The 23,002-nt window shown below is 43.9% G+C and overlaps 1 protein-coding gene across 1 annotated transcript in view; it reads right to left on the reverse strand.

Moving 5' to 3' along the window:
- The window catches only part of TMEM165 (transmembrane protein 165), a 155,217-nt gene extending 141,642 nt beyond the window's left edge, over positions 1-13,575 (reverse strand). The window contains exon 1 of the mRNA XM_086962636.1: positions 13,193-13,575. Coding sequence (XP_086818762.1) covers positions 13,193-13,369 — 177 coding nt within the window. The 5' untranslated portion in view covers positions 13,370-13,575. The remainder of the gene's footprint in view (positions 1-13,192) is intronic.
- Between the last annotated feature and the right edge of the window lie 9,427 nt (positions 13,576-23,002).

Consider the following 23,002-nt stretch of genomic DNA (forward strand, 5'->3'; position numbering starts at 1 on the left):
TAATGGGAGATACCAGAGGAGGGAGTTGGTCACTGAGTATTAGAGGTGCTCCAGGAAGCAAAGATAAGGAGGTTGGAAGTGGTGATAGGGTTAATGGCCGGGAAATATGTCATTCGAACAGTTCTGAAACCGGCAGGGGCAAGGGAAGGGTGGTGAGTGAGGAGGGAGGTAAATTAGGAGGAGGAAATGGGAGCATCGATTTGGAGTGACCTTGAGGTGGTTAGTGTTGGATCTTCTCGCAATGGGGTTGAATTGTTAACTACAAAGCTTTTGATCTTCAAAAAGTTTATTGAACTGCTTTAGGTTTCGATTAGAAGCTTGATTTAGAACGATCCCATTGTTATAGATAATAATGGTGAGATCTATTTTGTGGATAGGAGAGGAAGGCATAGACTAAATCCATAGGGTGTTTTCATTATCTGTTTGCACTGGAACAATGATATGAGAGTTTTTCTCCACGGGGCTCTCTTGTTCGTGAAGAAGATTAGGTCAGACATGATGTTGCCATTGTACATACTGAAATATGTGTCTGATATGTGTTTACGTTTTTTTTTATTAAGCTGTGTTTGAGTTTTATTGATGCATTCTTAGTGAGGTTAGGTGGATAAGTGATCTTAAAAGCACTGAGGCCCACTTTAGAGAGTGATCCTTCAGTCGGGCTGCTGGTGTTGGCATCCAGGGCGGCCATAATCCGAGGAGAACAGTGATGGCAAGGGAGGAATCTGGTCACTCCAGCTTTGTTAAGTGCAAATGATTACTAAATAGATACCTGTAAACATCCCCAGCCATCATGTCTTTCAGTGGGCAGAATGAATGGAAAAAGCCTTTCCAAGATGGCCCCCAAGTAAGTCAAGACTTGCTCCTCTATTCATAGTAGTACTTTTTTAGGTCGAGTTTACTGGAACCTATTGTTGTCAACCCAAAAAATTCCTTTCCTAACAGGCGGATTCGGCGGATTTTGGACAGTGCACGAGAGAGTCACGTGACTCCTCGTGGACGAGCATGCCCAGCCCAGCCTTCCCACTGCCAGCAGCATTTCTCCATGGCTGCCAGGCCACATCAAAGGCTTCCCCAGCACTGCCCCGCCCATCAATCACCCTCCCACTGCCACCCCCCTCCCTCTCCATATGGTGGACTCTGCCTCAGGCCTCTGAGCCGTCCCTACGCTCCCCGCCCACCCCCATCCTTCACACCCTTTGTCATTACTTCCGCCCCGAGCCTGAGCCATCCCTACGCTCCCCGCCCACCCCCATCCTTCGGCACCACTCCGGCCCCGATCCTGAGCCGTCCCTACGCTATTTCACTTGTTTAAATATTCTGGCCGATTTTTTCCCCTCTCAGCCTGACACCCAGCTCACAACCACCAGGCTTCCTTTTAACAGAGCACTTCCCTCAAGTGTTTGTATTTTTGGGGCTTAATTGGCACCCTACCAGCATGCTGCACACCCACCATGTAGTTGCCGTTCTGCCCCCTGGGCAGATTGGCAAGGAGGGGACAGTTGCACGGGTCAGCAGGGCGGCGGACTGCCATGAACTTTCCCCCTGCCTCATAATGTGCAATGGTATTAGAAGCTGATGGTGGTAAATATAGCAAGCGTTTCAGAAAGAGGTTTTCTTGTATTTGCAAGACCTTATTGTTTGTATAACCCCACAGCCCTGCCCCATAAAGGGCTGTGCTTGCGCCTTTGGCTTTATACAAAGATACCATCTCATAAGTTGGCCAGTTCCCTAGTTTGGAAGAAAATGTAAAAATGCCCTGGGTTGCCCTGTTCATTTTGGCTCTAGTATCTGTAACATGTTGAGGCCAAGAGCCGTTATCCATAAAAAAAAATACCTAAATAGCAAAAAGGAAGTGACAGTCTGGATAACACTTTTTTCAATAAAAAGGTTTTGAGCGGTTTAGGCCCACAGATCATAGTGTACGTTTTGGACTTATTTATAACCATTTTCTTCTGTACCATAAAGGTAGAGAACGCGTCCAGTCTCTGTAGGCCTATCGCGGTTCTTGCTAACAATACGGCATCGTCTGCATATAGTAAGATGGGTATAGAATGACCTGCCACCATAAGGCGTCTGCCTGTATTGTCTGTAGATATTTATCTGTTCCATTAATGAATAGAGAAAATAAAATTGGTGCAAGGACACAACCTTGTATTACCCCCCGCCCCACTCTAAATTTGGGTGTACATTCTCCTTGTGGGTCAAAACAGACCTGACTAAAAAGACGACTCACCAATTGAAATTCGGCTAAAGTGGTTTACATGATTGAATACCCTTGTAAACTAAAATACTTTGGGATAACCACCAGCAAAGTGAAGGTAAGAATCAGTGAACACCGGAGTACCATCAGATTCCTCAGGAACTCAACCCGAATGACAGCCCATTTCTAGAAAAGGATCAGACACTGAATGATTTACGATTGATTGTGATAAGAAGAGTAATAATCACCATTAAAATAACAAAAATGTTGCTAGAGCGTGAACAGTGTTGTCTGTAGATTAAAAACCCAAGAGTCAATGCAAAATGACATCTCGAGTTACAAATTTAATGTAAAGAAATAATTTAATATCTAACTGTATTATAATAAATATACAGGACTAATTAAGGTGGTCGAATCGATCCTGCCTGTATATAGATAGGGTAGCACTTACTCTCTTCTTAAATTGAATATAATAGGACTTTGAAGACCATCAGACTTGGATTCGAGGATTTATTTATTTTTGTTCTTCCTTACTAACTTGAGAACTACGATGCACACTCTACATTGGTTACAGCCACACTAGGACTACAATTCTCATGAGGCTTAACTCACACATAGGGATAGAAGGTGCTTTGTTACGAAGCAGCAATGCTGTTTCCACATGGTCATGTAAAGCAGGGCGGGATGCAATGACAACAACACTTATCACATGATGACACAATCATGAGCAGCTGGGTGGCAAAGAGGCAGAAAGGTCAGCCATTTATATTGTTTTTAAGCACCGTTTTACATCACGGGATAAGAGGAGATCGGGGAGCTTGATAGGTGTTGAACTAGGACATGGCACCCTTGATGACGCAAGTTCGACTTTACCTCAGTCACAAAGCTCTAACTTTACTTCTTCTGGTTTTCATAGCCCGTATGCAGGCCTTTTTCCCTCCTATCCATACTAATATTATAAAGAGAGCCCAAACCTTTGAGGCAGGTAATCTCAGGAACCACGGCACCTATCACAATACAGCATTGGAAAGGACAGTTGCAGCAGATGGACATAGGCTATACAGCGGGCCACCATGTACATTATAAGGGGGAAAGAACGTTAGGGGAAAAGTAGTCCGTTGTGGGCGTTATGCTGGAAAGCCATGGGCGTGTGCATAGAGCGATGGGCGCGGCCTGCTGGGACTACGAGGGGGCGTTGCATTTACCATTGTTGTGGGCGTTGGCCGTTGATGCGATGTGGGGCGTGTAATTGCCGTCGGATGGAGCGGAGCCGTGCCAATACGAGTGGGCGTCGTCCCAATACAAGTGGGCGTTGCATTTACCATTGTTGTGGGCGTTGTATTAACCATTGTTGCGGGCGTTGCACGTTGACGTGATGTGGGGCATCTAATTGCCGTCGGCTGGAGCGGAGCGTCAGGTGGAGCACACAAACACGTTCGCGTCTGCAGCGGACACAAACGTTCCCATATTGAATTGAGGACACAGCTTCACAGTGGATGCATTCTTCTGCGTGGGCTGAGCCGGGTGACGAGGCAATTCAGAGTACGTTTTTTTTTAAACGCGGGCCTGAGCCGGGTGATGGGGCGATTCAGAATAAGTTTAAAAAAAAATTTGCCTTGCAAATTCAAAGCATTGCAGACATTAGATTTCATCCCCGGAAGTCGGGACGGGCTGCTAGTTACTTAAATATACTAAAACTCCTTAACATTACAACTGAAAACTAGCTGTGTGTGACTACAGGGGCATGTCCCTCCTCCAATGTAGCATAATGCAATCCCCAAATGAGGTAAGAAGCTATGTCAATGTGTTTATCATTCAATCACTTTTTTTCACAGTATGCTGAGCTGTTTTGCTGTGACATACACCAAAGATTATACCCAACACTTGGATAGATAGACGCACTTCAAAAATAGGTAATAATGATGAAAAAACGTTCAATGAATTGTCACATTTGTCACTATGTTCCACATCCTGCACCTATGAATGAATGTCTGCTCCTGATGGAACACAGCAGTATAATCGCTTTTGCATGTTTTGTAGTGTGCTGTGCCACTTTTCCTGAGGTTACATACGATATGTATAACAACATATGCTGTTAGAAAAGTTAGGCGTGAATGCACAGATTCTTTCTATTATAAGAACATAGCTAAAATGATCAAATCAACGGGGCAAGTAACCATGTATATGTCTTGTGCTGTACTTCCATGCTGAAAGGGAATAGAACAACAGACGTTATTTAACTGATGACACAGCTTAATTCCGGGGTTACTTATGACTGTCCTGACAAATGTCTCTGACCCATAGAAAAAGACCTGTGCGCAATACGAACAGTCGTTTGACACAAGCAGTAATCACTGCAGTGGTGATGACCAGCTGTGGTGCCGCACTGGGGCGTGAACATATCCCAAAGGAGCTCGGAGTGCAAAAAAAGAAGGTTCCTGAAAAACAACACAAAGATGACAGCTTAAAGATATGGAAAGTTAGGCGCTGTTCCGAAAGAGGCTACATATGACAAGAAGGCGGGACACTGAAGAAGGATTAACCACTAGCGAGCAAGCTTTTTTGAAGAACAATTAAAGTGAGGAATGTAAAAGCAATAGGTGAGCTGTAAGCCCACAGAGTGAATACAGCATGTCTTGAGAGACACCACATGTGCTACCTAAGATCGACATAAAAAATAAGGGGTATGGTCGTTATATCTCATACTCACATGGATTTTTTTTAATCATACCATACACACCCACTATTAAACAACAAGCATTGGCAAAGCCAATAGGTATCGGCACCCCAAATGCTATAGGCGTTGTCAATGTTAACGTTTTTTTTAGCTACGAGTAATGGAGTGGGGTGGATCTGAGTTGTGGAGTGGACTTATGTAGGATGGAGTGCAATCGTTTGTTGTGGAATTGTGTGGTGTTAAATGGAGTTATGTGCAGAACATTTCAAGCGACACAGGTTTCAAATTGAAGTCACATTTCACTCCTCTGCCACATACAGTACCCCCAGAATTGTTAGCTTTTGAACAAGCTGTTTTTCATGAAGTGGAGGCATTAGAAGAACATTTCCTCTTTAAGAACTTAACAGAATTTCAAGCTATACAATCACTTCAGAACAACACTAAAATAGTGATTAAGAGTGCTGACAAAAGTGGAGGAATAGTCATCCAAAATGTGGAAAACTTTGACCGCGAGTGCAAACGACTATTGAGCAACAACAACAACTATGTGCTTCTTAGAGAAGATCCATCAGCCTCTCTTAGGAGTGACATTTGTGAAGTAGTGACGACAGCTGAAAGAGATGGCTTAATCACAAAACGTGAGGCAGATTTTTTGATGTCATCAGAAGGCAAGATTCCGTATTTTTATACGCTGCCCAAGACACACAAAAACGTACTCCCTCCCCCCGGGTTGCCCGATCATCTCGGGTATAGGTTCACTGTTAGAACCCCTGTCGAAGTATTGTGATTTTTTCCTGAGACCAATCATACAAACAACGAGCACATACATCAAAGACACTAAGAGTCTACTAGCTATGTTAGGAACCATCAAGATGCCAGAGGAACCATGCTTTCTGGTAACATTAGACATTGAAAGTCTATACACGTGCATTCCTCAGGATGACACTGTCAGGTGATAGCTGAGGCTTTGGACCAGTCCACATGGGATTTCTCCACCTCCTGTTCGTTTGTAGTGGATTGTGCAACCTTGGCATTCAAAGAAAACTTTTTTGAATATGAAGGGGACATTTACCTTCAATCCACAGGGACATCCTTGGGCAGTACATTTGCCCCAAGTGTGGCGAGGTTGCATGTTTACAATTTTGAATGCAAATACATACTGACTTTCAGCAAATTTAATTCTGCGGCAATGTTACATTGATGATGTTTTGATGGTCTGGAAGGGGGAGGAGAACATCTTATTCTACTTTTTTGATCGGATCAACACCTGTGACCCCCACCTCAGATTCACACATGAACATGCGACAAACAGTATTGTCTTTTTGGATGTGACCATCATTAAGGATGGGGATCAGATACGGACCAAAACCTATTATAAGCCTACCACAAAAAATAATCTCCTTCATTTTTCCAGCTTTCATCTTCGACCTTTGAGGGAGAATCTTCCTTTTGGTCAGTACCTTTGCATTAAAAGGAATTGTAGCGAATTGACTGATTTTAAAGAACAGGCTTATGACTTGACAAATAAACTACAACTCAGAGGATACCCTAAAAAGATCTTAAATAAAAGTTGTAAAAGAGCAAAAGATCAACACAGGGATGCCCTGCTTGAAACCTATCCCAAAATAAATGAGGCAGAGGTCCCCTTAACATGTGTGACTACATATAACCCAGTGTCTAATGGAGTAAGCCGCATCAACAAACATTGGAACATCCTCACGAGCAATAAACACGATTGGGGTAAACCGCTCTTTTCTTACAGACGGGCAAGGAGTCTTAAGGACTCACTAGTACACACTCGCCCAAAGAAATGTAATGTAATGTAATGTATGTATGTAATGTATTGGCATTTATATAGCGCACTACTTACCCGTAGGGTCCCAAGGCGCTTCGACCGCTGCGAAACCCTTCCTGGCTTCCCTGAGAGATGGTCCCTTAATGGGTATCTCCAGGGTGAGACCAGGCATCCCCGGCAGTCTGGTGGGGCCGTTAGTGAAGATGAGGCAAGCTAATGCCCAGAGTTGCCGAGTGTGATCGCTGATCAGAGTGGGCACCGAGGCGAGAGAATTATCGAGTCCGCTGACCCTGGTCCAGAAACCTGCCGCGCCGGGAATCGAACCCTGGTCCCGGGCCGTCCTCTGCTCTCGGGTCTGCCGCCTCTAACTAGTACAAACAAAGAAGGAGAGGGATCAGTTTTGAATGCTTGGGGCCTCCCCCCGGTGACAGGGCATTTTCCCTGTGGGAATTGTAGTGTTTGCCACTTAACCACCAATACTAGGACTCTGACTCTTGAACCTGGGAAACAGTGGCAACAGCGCAATCACACTAATTGCAACACATGCAATGCGATAGATCTGATGGTCTGTCCATGTGGATTAAAATATGTGGGGATGACGAAAAGATGTATCAAATTACGCATCTGCGAACATCTCAGCAATATTCGCTGTCAGAGAAAGGCCACCAAACTAACGACCCACTTTTTGGAAATGAAACATACACCAAATGACATCAGATGGACGATTATTGAACAACTTGTTAGTGGTACGGAAAGTGGCTTATTTGAATAAGAGCAAAGGTGGATTTATCGTCAGGCCTGAATGATGATATCCCCTGGGGCACAGTGATGAGACGTTAAGACACCACCAGAAACAGAACATGGCATCTATAACTATTCACTAACGTACCATGTTAACTTGCATGCTATCCCCAGAGCGTAATGTCCCTGTTAAGTTTCTCGCTCCGCATTAGTCACCTGCATTTGACTATGAAAGGAGAGGTGAATTGAGGGGTATAATTAAGTATTACCAGCTATTTGGGCCATTTAATTGCGGGTTACAATTGACCCTTCTTTCCTGGCTTTTGTCTAATTTTTCCCTAACCATTTTTGTCAATGTCACACTAATGAGTATTGGGAATAATGAGCGTGGTTTCCTAGAAGTTGAAAATGCCCTTTGTCGGCCTTTAATGTTCCATATAATCTGACTTAGGAGCCATACGGGTAAATAGGTCTGCATTAAGAACCTTGGTAATATTGTCTCATTCCTGTGAGTACATTTATTAATAAAGTTACTTCAAACACAAAAAACAGTTTGACTATACTAGGAGACCTTCATGGATACAAAAACCTTTATTATCAATTTTAAAATGTATCACACAGAACGTTTCAGAGGAAGGAATGTTTCAACAAACAAATTGCTAATGTAAATAAAGAAAATTCATTTCGAACCTCCAATATATCGTTAAAGATATTTGGTCGGCTTTTAACATGAAAAGATCACTTCCCCTTTAAGTTCCGATGACGTAACGACACTGCTAAGACGGGCGCACACGTGACCGCAACGAGATGTATTTCTCTTCCGCATCTCGTTGACGTCTCATGCATTTCGGGCCACGGAAGTGCTTCGGAGTACGTAGCCTGCGGGGAGTCGCCGGCTTGCAAGTAAGAACCAGTGTGATCCTGAATTTAAGGTATTCTGAAGAATGGCTGGGGCATTGTACTAAACAAAGCTGTTTTCCATTTGTTTTTCGCTGCAAAGACAGAGCACGGCGTGAAGATTACCCCTGCCGTGTGAGCCCAAGTAGCGTCAAATTTCATTGTATATAATGAGTTTTTTAACCTCTGGCTATGATTTTCCGTCTGCTGTCTAAACACATCCTGTGATATTCTTGGGATTGAGTATTATTTATGGGGGCATGCACTTTTTATGAAAATTTCTATGTTAAACGAGGGTACAATTTAATAAAAGAGGTATTTAGTAGCGCATGTTTAAATTCATATATTAGAATGCGCTTTCAAACACACTGAGAGTTATAGTTGTTTGACACTACGAAAACTCCCACAAGTCTGGGGTTAATTATCGCGGCTATCTCCGAACCGGAGATCCTTGCTTTTGTCTGTCACAGAAGGGTGATTGTTGGTATTTTATATGGGATAATGTGTACCAATTGAATAATAATGATAGAGACGACAGGCTATTCACTAATGGAGTGTAGTATGTTGGTGTTCCTATTTGATGTTTTTTTGCATTACCCTTTCTATTTTTCAGATTGCGGGCCCTAGTGACGTCTGAGTGAGCCCCCACGGGTAGGTCTGTGAGTTGTATCAATTTTTCACATACATATCCCCACGGGAGGGTGCGCCTTATTGCGCGCATACCACCGGAGGTTAAAAACTTTGGTCCTGAAGAATGCCGAGCGAATTAAGCTCAATATAGAAACATGTTGACCTGTATTTCATAGAACACGGGGTTTCAAATTTACAAACTCTGAACTGTCCACCTCACTTGTTTTTATTTGATGCTGGTTGGCCCTCTATTAAAGTGAATACCGGGTACAGTTGGTCATCTTTTAAATCACTCACATTATTATCACTTTCTCACAAAGAAAAGAACCAGCTCCGCTGTAAGTCAGGCGTCGCAGCACACTGGGGGGACATTTGGTCTCCCCAGTGGGAACCCAATGATGAAGCATGTCACCAACCAGGTTGGTGAGTGAGGGTTCTTTTTAAAGAAATATGTATTTTCTTTTTTTCCACTTGATTCATCTCGTTTTGTGACATTGAAATTATAATCAGGGAATTATTTGGACGAAACAAGCACGCTTGATTCCTCCACTGTCTTTGCACACTGTGTCACTCTTTTGTTGTTGTTATTTAGTTATGTGCATTAGGACATTTGTAGCATGGTGTGCAATGGAATTATGTGGCTAGTAATTATGTAGTGTTTACTGAGTGTAGAATTATGTGGTGTGGGATTGTGTGCTCTGGTGTGTCAATTATAAACTCACTTCTCAACTTAAAAGCCTTGGCAAATGGAGCGAGGAAGGTTGCAGAGGCCCACATTGTAGATACATGTCTTGCTTTGAGACAGCGCATGAGCGCTGTTTTAGAGATGAGACCTAAAAAGGGGGATGCCTGGGTGTTCCAATGAGACTGGCAGATAGAATTTCTCAAAGTGCTCCATGGACAATGGTTGATCCCATCCTGGTTTTTAGGGACCAGCATAAGACCCGATGATGAAGCATGTCACCAAGAGTGGGTGAGAAGCTTCATACATAACCAATTGCCATCCTCTAGATACGTTCTGTATAACCATGGGCTAGAGGCGATAGGATACCCTTTGGTGTGATTATATTTATACTGAGAGATAATATCCTATGTCCTTAAAATTCACTCTCCCCTTCCCGATCAGACACGGTTTGGTGACAAATCGAGTTTATGTACATTGGAAGGAGCATTATCACCTAAGGGATAGCTCTGGTGACAATGCCCATGTCTGGTGCCTATACTCAGGATAGTTGGATGTGCATATAATTTATGTACAACCTGAAAGACATCGCTACTGCCAAAAGCATGAATCTCTACGATTGGTTACTCGTAGTCTATGGAAAGGCAATACAGTAACAACAGCACTGCCTTGTGTGTATATATATTGCACACACATATAGACACATATATACACACACACTGCATCACTGAGTCCTGCCATTTCAAACTTGTGTAGTTTGACAGTAAAATACTTGTGAACGCTTACTCTGCTGTCAAACTAAACCATTGACTATCAAATGCAGAATGATTTTGACCATAATGATACCAGTACAAAAACAATGTACAGGAAAATACACTCTTTGTGTACATATTCCAACAAGTGCATCACACTTTTTCCTATAATTAGTATGGATATTTAGGAACCACCATTATAGAGAACGTGGTCATTCTACAGGAAGGCATTCTTAAGTAATTAGTATCAAAATATGTATTTTATAAAGCACATTGCCCATCCAGGATTTAACATTGATATGTTTAGAGGTTTTTATACTGTATATGCTGTGAGTCTTATATAATAATTAAAACCTATCTCCTAAATAACGGCTCAATATGGGATGCTAACAACACTATGTTATATTTAAGACTGTACACAATTATGGCAGAGCAATTAAGAAGTTTTAATGTTGCCAATTGAGGGTATTCAGTCTCTCTCTGAAGAAATAAAGGATGAATCAGGAATCAAACCTTTTACGTGCCAGCCACGCACTCCGACCAATAAGCCACTAAACTAAGCTCAGCTTTTTGAGACCCGTGCATGACTGCAATCTCAAACAAGCATATGTTAAAAAGTTCTAATGCGCAAACTAAAAACGGGCCTTGCATCAACAATCCGGCAGGAGCACCTTTCAACGTAAAAACTAATTGAGCACATTACCCCGCCATAGTAGGAATTTCACAGAATTGACGAGAAGAGCCGTCATCTTGAAATAACTTTTTGCAGCATTTGACTGCGTTATTCACTCAAGGCTGTGGTCCATTCTCTGTGAATTGGGGTAGACCCCCATCTTATCCAATTTCTCCGCGAACTCTACTCCGATGCTACCGCATGTGTGAGATATGAGATTGGCGGCAAATTATCTCCATCTTTTCCAGTAAATAAAAGGTGTTAGACAGGGTTGTGTCCTGGCTCCCTTCTTATTCAATCTTTACACCAATGGGCTGGAAGCGGCCATGCTTGAAGGGAGTCAGGATCTTCCATCTATTAATCACCGCCCTATTCCCGCTTTGCTATACGCGGACCACTCCGTAATTTTAGTCAGAACATTAAATCAGTTACAAATACAATTAGATAAATACTGTCATTTTATGCTCTCTTTAGGATTGAAAGTGAACAAAAATAAAACCTTTGTTATGCACATCGGCCCTAGGGCGAAGAACCCCAAACCAGTTTTCATTGTACAAGTTAGGTTGGAACGCACCAGGGAATATCCTTATTTAGGAATCTTAATGGACGACAGACTATCTTGGAAACAAGCCATGATAAGTAAAAAGCTACTTTTTCAGAGAGCAAGCTCAGCTCTTGTTTCCTTTTCGAGGAAACTGGGTAAACCTGCCCCAGCAGAGTTGCTTAAAATCTACCACGCTAAATGCCACAGCGTAGCAACCTACGGTGCAGGGGTTTGGGGTTACGCTCCCGTAGATAACTTACAAACGGTTCAAAACGGGTTCCTAAAGTACTTATTGGCACTTCCCCAAAGTGCCCCAATATATGGTTGCCACATCGAGCTGGGTATCGGCTACCTGACAGATAACATCAGATACCAGCCGATTCTGTTGTGGCACCGTATTTGGACCAAAATGCAATGTCATCTAACCCGTTCATTGATAACGGACTGCTTAGCCCTGGCAAATTGGAGCAAAATCCATTGGCTTCTATACGTCTCCAATTTCCTTAAGGATTTGAACTGTACAACTTATTTCTCAGAACCCATGACAATGACAGATATCACCAGGAAAGACCTGAAAAAACTTTGCCTAATCCATCTCCGAGATTTGCGTCTTTCCCAAGAAATAATTAAAGCCTCAAATGTACAGATCCTATCGGTTCAGACCGCCTTTGGTATTCAACCATACCTAAAATTCCACCTATCTAATCACGAAAAATATGTTTTGACCAGGTTCAGATTTAATTCTTTTTTTCGCTTAGTTACCTTTCCTAATGAGCAGGACTGGTCGCACCACCTAATGAAATGCCCATGTGATGGTATATTACCCCAGTCTACATTGCACGTAACTCTATTCTGTAGATATTACGAGCTCCCGCGCAAGCGCTGGATCATTCCCCTACTTCGCAAAATGGGCCTGAGAACATGCCGGCCCGCTTACCTGGCATTGCAGTCATTGGATTCCCAATATGTAGCCAAGTGTGTAGCTTGCTTTTTAAAATTGTGTCTAAAACCTCGCTGTAAAGCTTGAGCTTCTGTCTGCTTGATTTTTTGTCCTCATGTACAGTATCTTAATGAATTATTTTTAGTAATGGTTTTTAAATGATTAACAGTTTTTAAATGCATCAAAATATTTAGATTTTTATATGTATTGCTATATTTTATTTCTGTACTTTTTATGGTTTTGCCATGAGATAACCGAATAAAAGTTTTATGAACTGAACTGAACTGAAATAACTGTAAAAACTGGTGCAATGTGCTCTGTACTGAAATCTGATTAAACTGCATTCTGCTTCTGCCATCTCAAACCACTCCATTTAAATATCTCAGTAGTCAACTTATAAACATTGACAACTGCACCAAAAACATGTTTGTTCTAATAGTAATGGGCTTGTCCAATAGGTTTAAAATGCACAACTGATCACTGTGTTTAGATGTATTGGTTTCAGAGGATACCTCTGCCCGCTAATTGTTTGAAGTATTAATTAGCTCCGCCTCCACTGTGTGATTATTCCTTCCCCCTTCCCCCTCAGAAGTTCCGGTTTAGTTATACCCCCTGTGCAGCGACTTAAATGTATACTCTATCTACTTCCCCTAGGGCTTACCTCTGCAGGGCCTTGCGGGGGTGGCTCGGGTTTGTGTTGCGGTCGGGCAGGGGGTGGTTGTGGCTCCTTATTTCCGTGTCCCCCGCCGTCATCTTCTTGGATGGCGATCGCCGGCCCAGGCAGTGTCGGGAGTAGCAACAAGAGGAAGAGCAGGACCGATGTGGGAAGACTGTGCATTTTCGAGACTGCTCCACGGGAGTTCTCAATTCTTAGCAGGGAAAATACGATTTGGCTGGTCTTCGATGGCTATTGCTCAGGACCCATGCTCTCTTCCTGCAGATGTGCGCGGCGGCAGCAGGCCAGAGCACCGAGCAGCCACCTCGACCGGTGTCAACACACAAGCAAGCAACTTCCCATCGGCGCGCAGGCGCAGCGCAACTTCCAGCCTTGTGAGCCGCTCCCATTACACAGCCTGGAAGTGCCTATTGGCCTGCACCAGATCAGCTAGCCTATAAAATTGCCGAGAAGAGCTGACTGTACGATGACGTCACCAACCTGTTTCATGTTTGGTGTCAGCGTCTTAGGAAGCCTACGGTGGCCTGTTCAGCATTGATAAGTAAGACAAGGGTGTCCCATAGTAATAGAACAGGGCAACTGTTGTTATAATTTTGAGCTGCTTGGATGTGATAAAGAACAGGAGTGCCAAAATGCGCGCTGTTAGCGCCATGCAGCGAGACGAAACAGTATCCCTCTTCACTTCTGTGCAGTTCAGGAGCCATCATTTTTTTCTTATTTTTTGCAGTTTTATGTAGCGCGAACTCGGACGAAGGTATCAGAGCGCTTTACATAAGCACCAGTGTGGTAGTAGAATGTATGTAACATTATTTATTATATTGCCATGTTGCATATAGATGAACACATTTTTTTTTGTAGGCACAAGGAAATTAAGTGAATTCTGTTTGTCTTGCACTACGGTTTGAAGGAAGACATAACCTAAGTACCTTGCGCTTTAAGTTCATTCTTAATAATGGAAAGTACCGAATTTTAACGACCTTCCTCATTTTTAGGCCCGCAGTAGCAAGAACTTTTGATTTTACTACAATTATAGTAATAGCCAGAATTATTTGATAACCAAACAAGCATCGCCTTTGGGACCTTATAAGTGTCTAGCCATGCAGCACATACCTACATGTGGTGGCCAATTACAGAGTGACACTTCCATAGGCCAACACTGAGGAGTGAAGAATTGGGGAGAAGAGGCGCCAAGAGTGACTGGTACACAGTGTATTACGAGAGCGTTTGCTGCAAGATGATAATGATTATGCAAGAGGATGGGCAGGAGAACGAAATGAAAAAGACCCGCTGCGACCTTAGATACTGGCGCCGAAGGGTCGAAACGTCGACATTTCTTCACAGGCCCAACAATTTCAGAATTCTAGCGAATTGAAAGAAATATATAGGATTCTGTGAAATCGTAGTAGTGGATGGCCTTCAGGGAATACATTTGTATATATTTGTATATATTGATTGTATTGGAAAACATTATTATTGTACATATTGTTTTTTATCACAAGATAACAATTCACTATTGTCACTTTTTTGCACTTGAATAATTGTGTTGACAGTCATCGTATTAATTGTATAGAGTATAATTTTTTGAATGAATATATAAAAATACAAGTAGTCAAGTACAGGTCTTCTTTTCATTTATTGCAAGAACCTGATTTTATTTTACCTTTGTCAGAGGGTGGGTTCCTTTTGTGTTGTAAAGTGCATTGAATACCATTTGCAAATCATTTGTGTTGTTACCCGAAAGAACCATTTTTACCTCCTCTCCATATGCCAGATGGGCAGCTGGAATTATTACACTACATAATCCTAACAGACTCAGAGAGCATGGTAGAAAGTCAAGTTTAGTATGCCTGAACTCAGAATAATAAAATACTTCTTTTAGTAAAGTTTATTTTAATATCCTGGGTTTGCAAATACTACTTTTAGAAAGTTAGTATTTGCTTGCCTAACCATTTTAGCCCTTCTCTGCTAGGATGTGTATCTGCTGTCTGGTTTCTGTGAGTGACAGGGCTGGGATGACAGGTGGTGAATAGAGGGATTACACCAGGATGGGTGGAGGGAGTGCCCTTTGACTCTGAATAGGGCTGTGCTCTGCCACCTCAATGCTGGCTCCGCCCCCTGGGGAGCGGCTGATGACTCTGCCCTGCACCTTGTGAAGAGAGAGGGGAAGACTGTCAACAGAGTGCTCCTGGCCTGTACTCGTCACCACAATGCTGGCTCCACCTCCTGCGGAGCGTCTTATGTGCCTGCCCTGCTCCCTGAAAGGAGAAGCCAGAGTTTGCAAAACAAAGTGCTCAGGGCCTGGACTGGATTAGGCAAAGGCCCCCCCCTGGCCTGAAAGAACAAAAGAAACTGTGTATAAAAAGAGGAGCCCTGCTCCTAAGAGATCAGATTCTGTTTGCGCCTAGAAGAACCTCTGCCCGAAGAGAAGTACCTGGGAAAGCTGCATGGAGGACTACTTTCTCTGACCTGGGAGTCTGGCCTGTGGTGGGTGCCTTGCTGCAAGAAGGAGAGGAGAAAAGACTGAGAGAGACTTTTCAACAAACTACTTGAGCTTTTGTGAACAATCTCCAAGTGCAGTGAGCACCATCAGGATTCAAGCAAGCCGGGCCGACGACGGCTGAAATGCCAGAAACCGGTCCCCGGAAGCTTGTTTCCTTCCCAGTGTAAGAATTGGCTTGGTAGTTTGGTTTGCCCTGTTCCCATCATGCACGGGGCAGGAACAGACTAATTTGCATATAGCCAGGTTCTGAGCTGGGATGGTGCAGTGATCTAAAAAACGGTGTTGGATCTAGCCCTGATCTCTTGACTAGGTGAGAGTATTCTGCTTAATTCAGAAACTCTGTCCATCACCACCCCTTGTTGTTAAATATTTTGTCCACCCTAAGCGTGGAAGGGTATACTCAGATGTGAGTCCCTTGCTCATTGCACCATCAGGATTCAAGCAAGCCGGGCCGACGATGGCTGAAATGCCAGAAACCGGTCCCCGGAAGCTTGTTTCCTTCCCAGTGTAAGAATTGGCTTGGTAGTATGGTTTGCCCTGTTCCCATCATGCACTGGGACAGGAACAGACTAATTTGCATATAGCCAGGTTCTGAGCTGGGATGGTGCAGTGAGCTAAAAAACGGTGTTGGATCTAGCCCTGATCTCTTGACTGGGTGAGAGTATTCTGCTTAATTCAGAAACTCTGTCCATCACCACACCTTGTTGTTAAATTAATCATAAGTAGGGCTCCCGGTTTTATGGTATTTATATTTTTGTCATTTGCGCCTGTATTGATCCATATTTATTTTTTGCAAATTTTACCTGTATTTATCCATATTAATTTTTACTTTTTTTAAAAATGAAGCTGAAATGTGTTTATTTCTGCATTTATTTAAGCAGTTAATGTGCACTCGTGCCTCAACACCTGACAGGTTTCAGTGATATATATAAACACTCAGGTGCTTAAATATGCACTTGTAAGAAAATATGTACATTTTAGTATCATGGTTGTGCAAATCTACGGCTGGTTAAAGCTCTTTACTTAAATCCCCCTTGCCTGTCAATCCGCACTGCTATTGGTTTGGCAGTCATGATTAACAGCATTTAGATTCACTAAAAAACAACCCAATTTCCATTTTTATCCACATTTGAAAATAATTACAGACAGGAAAGTAAAAGGTCTTCTGTCTGTATTTATCTATAAAAAATCAGTAAAAACGGAAAACAGGGAGCCTTAATCCTAAGATATTTCTGAGTTGACAGAGAGAGGTGGAGTTTGCTCAAGCCCTGTTTAAGTGATAGGCAACCACAACATTTTAATAAAGAGAAAGTCCTGAGTTTGGCTCCACAAAGTATCGGTTTGTCCGTGCCCCAAATGAAATGGGAAATAGAGCACTGAATGAATGAATGAAACGAGATTTATATCGCGCAACTTAGCCCCAGAGGACGTCAAGGCGCCTAACCAAATGAAATGATACGGTCAGAGAGCATGATTAATGGTAGGCCTTGATGAAGCACCACATCTTTAAAGCCTTCTTAAAGAGAACCATGGTGGGTTGGCATTTGATCTCAGAGGGGAGGGCATTCCATAAATTAGGGGCCACAGATGAAAAAGCTCTTCCGCCCCATCTGACCTTGTTTGTCCGAGGGACGGTGAGAAGGTTCTTGTTGGCAGAGCGAAGATTTCTGCTGGGGGTGTAGGGACTCAGAAGGGAGCTTATGCCCTCAGAGCTGCTGCTGGATAGGGCACTGAAAACTAGGCATAGGATTTTAAAGGAGACTCTAGACTGGATCGGGAGCCAGTGAAGACTCTTCCTTGCAAGAGAGACAGAAGCGGTGTTAGGGACGCCCAGAACAAATCTGGCAGCCGTGTTCTGGATAGTCTGGAGGCGTTGGATGAGGCCTTTATTGATGCCTGCATAAAGGGCGTTACAATAGTCCAGCCGTGATGTAACTAAGGCCACCACGGTCTGTTTGCAAGCTTGAGGAGAAAGATAGTGGGCGATTTTTCTAAGTACATTCTGGAGGAGGGTTGGTGATGTGAAGAGGGGAAACGTGGCAAAAATCAATTGCATTTGGAGCTTCACATTCTTTTTGATAACTTAAACTCTACCCCACTGGCACAGATTCAAAGCAGACTGTCTATAGAAATTGCATTACATACAGTCAGTGATCTGTCGAATATTGTCTGCGAACATATCTTGCAGGCGCTTGTTGATCTACACCTAAAGATACTATAGTTTGTCCCATAACCATTTAACGGGTAGGGCTGCCAGAGAGGCAGATGTAATGGTAGGATTCAGGGGCAGGGCCTTACATTTGGGCTAATTTATTTTATGTCCAGAAAACTGGGAGAAGGAGTCCAGTTGTGATATCAAGAAGGCTGCAGAGTCCGAGGGGTTTGACAATTTTTATGGCGACCTAGCCATCTCACACAGCACCGTAAAACAGGGGGGTCTTCTCCAAACCCTTCACAGCTCTATAAGGATCTTTACCTTGTGCATTTGTTTGTAAGTATATCACTTAAAATTATATAACTCTTAGTGACCCCTTGTTAGAAATGGGGTCGCTAGTTGGCAGAGGTAGGTACCTTTGTCTAAATAGGGACCCTTGCTTTTAGTCAGGGTAAAGGCAATGTATAAAGTATTTGTACTGGTTAGATTCCACCTCAGAATGCCCACCACACTGCAGGAACGACGTATGGCCCAATCCGCTACCCCTGCCCATATGCCACTCACCGGATAGCACACGATGAGAAAGCAGATGAACACTGGGAGAGGGTGGGAGAGGGTATAAATGAAAACAAGGAAGAGAGATAAGGGAACCACTTCTACTTCTGTTAGACCCTCCACGTGACTGCACCTATAAAACAAGGCACAACATTACTACTCTGTACTAACATACATCAGACCCCTCCCACCTTTAACCATGACCATGCCATACCCATTTACAACATCATTGACTTCCTTACCAGAGCTGTATGCAAAGGATGTCCAGTGGGGGCCGTGGTCCTTTCTAGCCTTACTTTCTGTTTCTCTGTTGAAGTTCAATCCAGGAAGTCGAATCCAACAAAAAAGCCCAACCCTTCTCATAGGAAGTACTAGGGGGAAAAAATCTAGTAATGACAGAAAAAAAACCCTGTTTACAGTTAAGGATTCGTAAATCTCCAAAATGAGGGTAATAGGACAAAATCCACGAACATATAGGAGCGGAGCACCCTCTCTGCTCTGTTCAGAATCCAAGGATTCCAAAAGCGCCCGAATCGGCACAACGAAGTCGAGTGGCTGCAAAAGATGCTGAAGCTGGACACGCTGGACGAACGCACAGCCGTGCGTTACTCCGGAATGTTACAGAGCGGCTCCCATGCCCCACCAAGGTGCAGTCCTCCAAAAGCGAAGCCCCAAATGAGGGTACTGGAGCCCCGGAACCCCCAATAAGCACCAGGCTCTGGCTCCGAAAAGAGAACTGCCATAAACGATCCACTCGAAGTAATGCAGGAATCCAAAAGAGGTCCACGAGAAGAGGAAGGGAGGAAAAACAAGACAAAAAGGCACAGGGCTAGGAACAGGCGGAGACTAATCAAAAAGTGCTTATGAGCCCAGAAGCACCAATATCTCCAGAACCAGACCAAAAAACACACCCAGGACCTGGAACCAAACCTGGAAAAGATACCAAGCAAAAAGGAAGGGGCGTACACAGCTTAAATCCCCCAATCAGGTAAGTCATGTGATGGATAGTGCATGGTCATAGAAAGGGGACTGGACGGGAATCCTAACAGTACTCAAAACACACGGAAACACAGTGATAATATCACAAATGGACACCACATCAGTTTAGAAAAAGAAAAGTATCTTTATCTAAACTCAACATGACCAAAACAACAAAAATCCAACATACAGGTAATAACATATGACTTTAGAACAGTTGTTGCAAAGGTAAAGCTTGTAGAAAACAAATAGCTCCACCTGGGGCTATTATGACGTTGTGGCAGCAATAATTCCAAAGTACTTTGTCGACCGCGCGGAGCGCAGCACTGGACACGGAGTCACATGGAACTCCAAATAAACAGTACCTTGGAAACAGTCTATGATGATGCACTCAACCTCAGCACTGACACCCATCTACACAACGCCAGCTTCCTGGTTGCCACAGGGGAGGTGAGGTGTCGTATCTGAGAGGAGGCGAGGTGTTGTGTCCAGGACAGGGGAAGTTGTTGCGTCATTGGAGAGGCGACGGCTCCGGTGACGATGCAAAGTTGGCGAGTTCGTGGAGTCACCCTTGGTGGTTATCGGTGCCGCGATAGTAGGATGCAGGCGATGAGGAGTCGGTGCGAGCGCTGGCTTCGGGCCAAAAACTGCAGTCATTAAAGGGAGTTTGAGCCGCAGTGCAGTCTGGGCAGTGCGTCGTTCCCTTTACTAGTAGTGCAGCGTCACTTTGGCGTCACCAACCGCATCGAAGACAGGTTTTCTTACTTCTCTTTGCTTTCTTCCAGCTCCTAACTGCAGGAACAAGTTTCAAAGGCCCCAGAACTGGAATAGGCACCTTCTGGCAGGTCAGAACTCTCAGTAATAGAGTTCAGGGGAGTTGGGGGTGAAGTCTTTGTGCCTCAGAGACGTCCGACCAGGAGGCCAGCACAATCAGGCCCTTGGAGATTCTTCTTCAAGCAGGTTCACAGTAAAGTTCCAGTCTGTCCTTTCCTTGGCAGAAACAGCAACTGCAGGCCAACCCCACACAGCACACCTCAAAGGGGCAGTACTCCTCCTTACAGCTCCTCTTCTTGGCAAAGGTTCCTCTGGAGGCCAGAAGTGATCTAAAGTTCTGGGGTTTAAGGTCCCCCATTTTGGCTTTGTTCTCTTTGTGCAAAGGTCTCTGAGTCCAGTCCAAACAAGTTCTGTCTCACTGGTGCAGTATAACCACAGGGGGTGGAGACAGCATTGTACTGGGGAGACGGGCCCTATTCAGGTGCAAGAAACTATCCTCCCATTACTCTAAATGCAGCCAAGCCCCATTTAGCTCAGCTCTAAGACATCCAGGAAGGGCCAGGAACACCTCAACCCAACAGTGGCTACCTACAGTGAATGTACATCCCCATCCCCTGTCACTCCAAAACCAGATAGTCAATCCACGAACAGGCAGACGCATCCAGCATGGTTAAACAAGAAAATGCCCAATTCTAAAAGTGGCATTTTCAAACACATAATTTAAAAAACATTGTTACTCAAAGATGTGTTATTAAATTCTGAGTTCAGAGGGCCTAAACTTTATTTCTCCATCTTGTCCCAATAAGAAGTTATACTTGTAAGATGTTACAAAGTATCTCCCATTCTATCCTACGGGGCAGATAGCCTTTCAACAGTGAAAACCGAACTTGGCAGTATTTCACTATCAGGACTCGTTACACATACCAGTACATGCCATACCTTTCACATACACTGCACCCTGCCCATGGTGGTACCTTGAACCCACCATAAGGGTGTCTTACTTGTAAGAAACAGGAAGGTTAGGGCCTGCCAAGTGTATTTTCATACAAAAGGCTTCTTGTATGAAAATTATGAGGCACGACAGTAGGTCTTGTTTTTAATGTGAGCAAACACACAGCAGTAATTAAAGTTGGAAATAGTGCTAGTGATTGTTTAGCTTGTTTTTAGAGTGTAAGAGCTAGAAAAATAGTTTTCAATTGCTCTTATGCTAGGGGGTCAGGTTTTTTCACAAATGTTTGCTTCAAATGTGTTGTGCTCAATTTGTCACATTTATTTCTCATGGTGTGGAGGCTGCTGATGATAAGTGGAGCACACTGATAAGAACCTATCAGTAGCTCCCTGGAGGGTGTTTCCGTGAGGTGCCTCCTCACTTTTCACACACTTTTTTGGTGGTTGGACAGGAGAAATTGTGGGAAATGAGAAACACTAACCAGAGACGTTTTAATGCATGGGCAAAGTGGGCTCTGGCCCAGGGCCCCAAACCTTCAGGGGCCCTCTGACAGAGTCAACTCCGTTCTCCAGAGTTTTGCTCTACTGATCTTGAATATTTCTTAAATAGATTGTTTTAAATACTGTTTTCCTTTAATTGATGTTTTGTGTACCTGATGTGTGAGAGTCTAGTACAGCCATTTTGCAGAGCAATGTTGTGTTTATGTTTCATACAATATACATAAAAAAGTTCCTTTTAGATCAAAACAAGGCCTAACATATAAGAAATTGGAGGAAGTCACAGAGATTATTTGCAGTAATATTGGTGAGCTGCTGCTGTGTTCCAATATTGAAAACACACATAACTATCCCCTAATATTAGATGTAAACACATTTAGGGCCTTTTTTATGAGAAGTGATGGATCGCTGTGTGAAAACAGGGATGCGTCACTCCTCAGTGCGTCCTCCTTGCAACATGATGGATGCATCATATTTACTGAATGACACATCATGTCTCAAGGAGTTACAGATAGGTCAGTATTCCTGACGTATCTGTAGGCGTAAAAGTGATGCATTGCTGGGGTGTCTATGAAAATAGATGCAACTCCAGCAATGGGAGGAAAACGTGCCTAAAAGACTCATCAGTTATTAAAAAGCCAGGTTTTTAAGTTCTTGCTGAAAGAGAGTAGGTCCGTGGTTAGTCTCAGAGACTCAGGGAGTCTATTCCACAATTTTGCACCTAGAAAGCCGAGGGATCTGCCTCCAGTGCGGGCACTGCATATTTTAGGAACAGTGGCCAGGTTGCCATTGGAAGATGTTAGGTGTCTAGATGTTGTGTAGTGATTAACACACTTATTGTCATGTGGCGGCTTTCCGCGGTCCCGGGCGCCGCAGGATACATGCAGACATCGGGACACTCACTTCCGGCCGGAAGTGGTGTCCCGGTCTAGTCCTCCACCACAGACATTGGGATACTCGCTTCTGGCCGGAAGTGGTGTCCCGTTCCAGTCCTTCACCGCAATGAGCACTTCCGGGCCAGCACATTTAAAGTGCGTGAAGCCGCCGGATCGGTGCTTCTAATCCTACCTGACAGATGCACTGGAGCCCAGCAGACGCCGAGGGTTTCTTCAGGTCACGGTAACGCTGCCATTCCTCACGCGTTACGTGACTGCTTCCGTCTGTACCTTTTGATGTCAGCCACGCAGGAGCGCAGCTGATTACTCACTCAAGAAGCAGCTGCAATGGCACGCTGCTACTTCCCAGCCTTGGTTTGTTTTGTTGGCAGTGGCGCAGGAGCGTTACTGCCTGTTTGTAGTTCGAAGTGCAGGTGCACTTAGCCTTTTGGTTCCTCTGTTGTTTTGCCCGAGGCGCAGGAGCGCTTAACATTTTTTCCTTTGGACATACC

Source organism: Lissotriton vulgaris, chromosome 3_1 (assembly GCF_964263255.1).
Source record: "Lissotriton vulgaris chromosome 3_1, aLisVul1.2, whole genome shotgun sequence".
NCBI lineage: Eukaryota > Metazoa > Chordata > Amphibia > Caudata > Salamandridae > Lissotriton > Lissotriton vulgaris.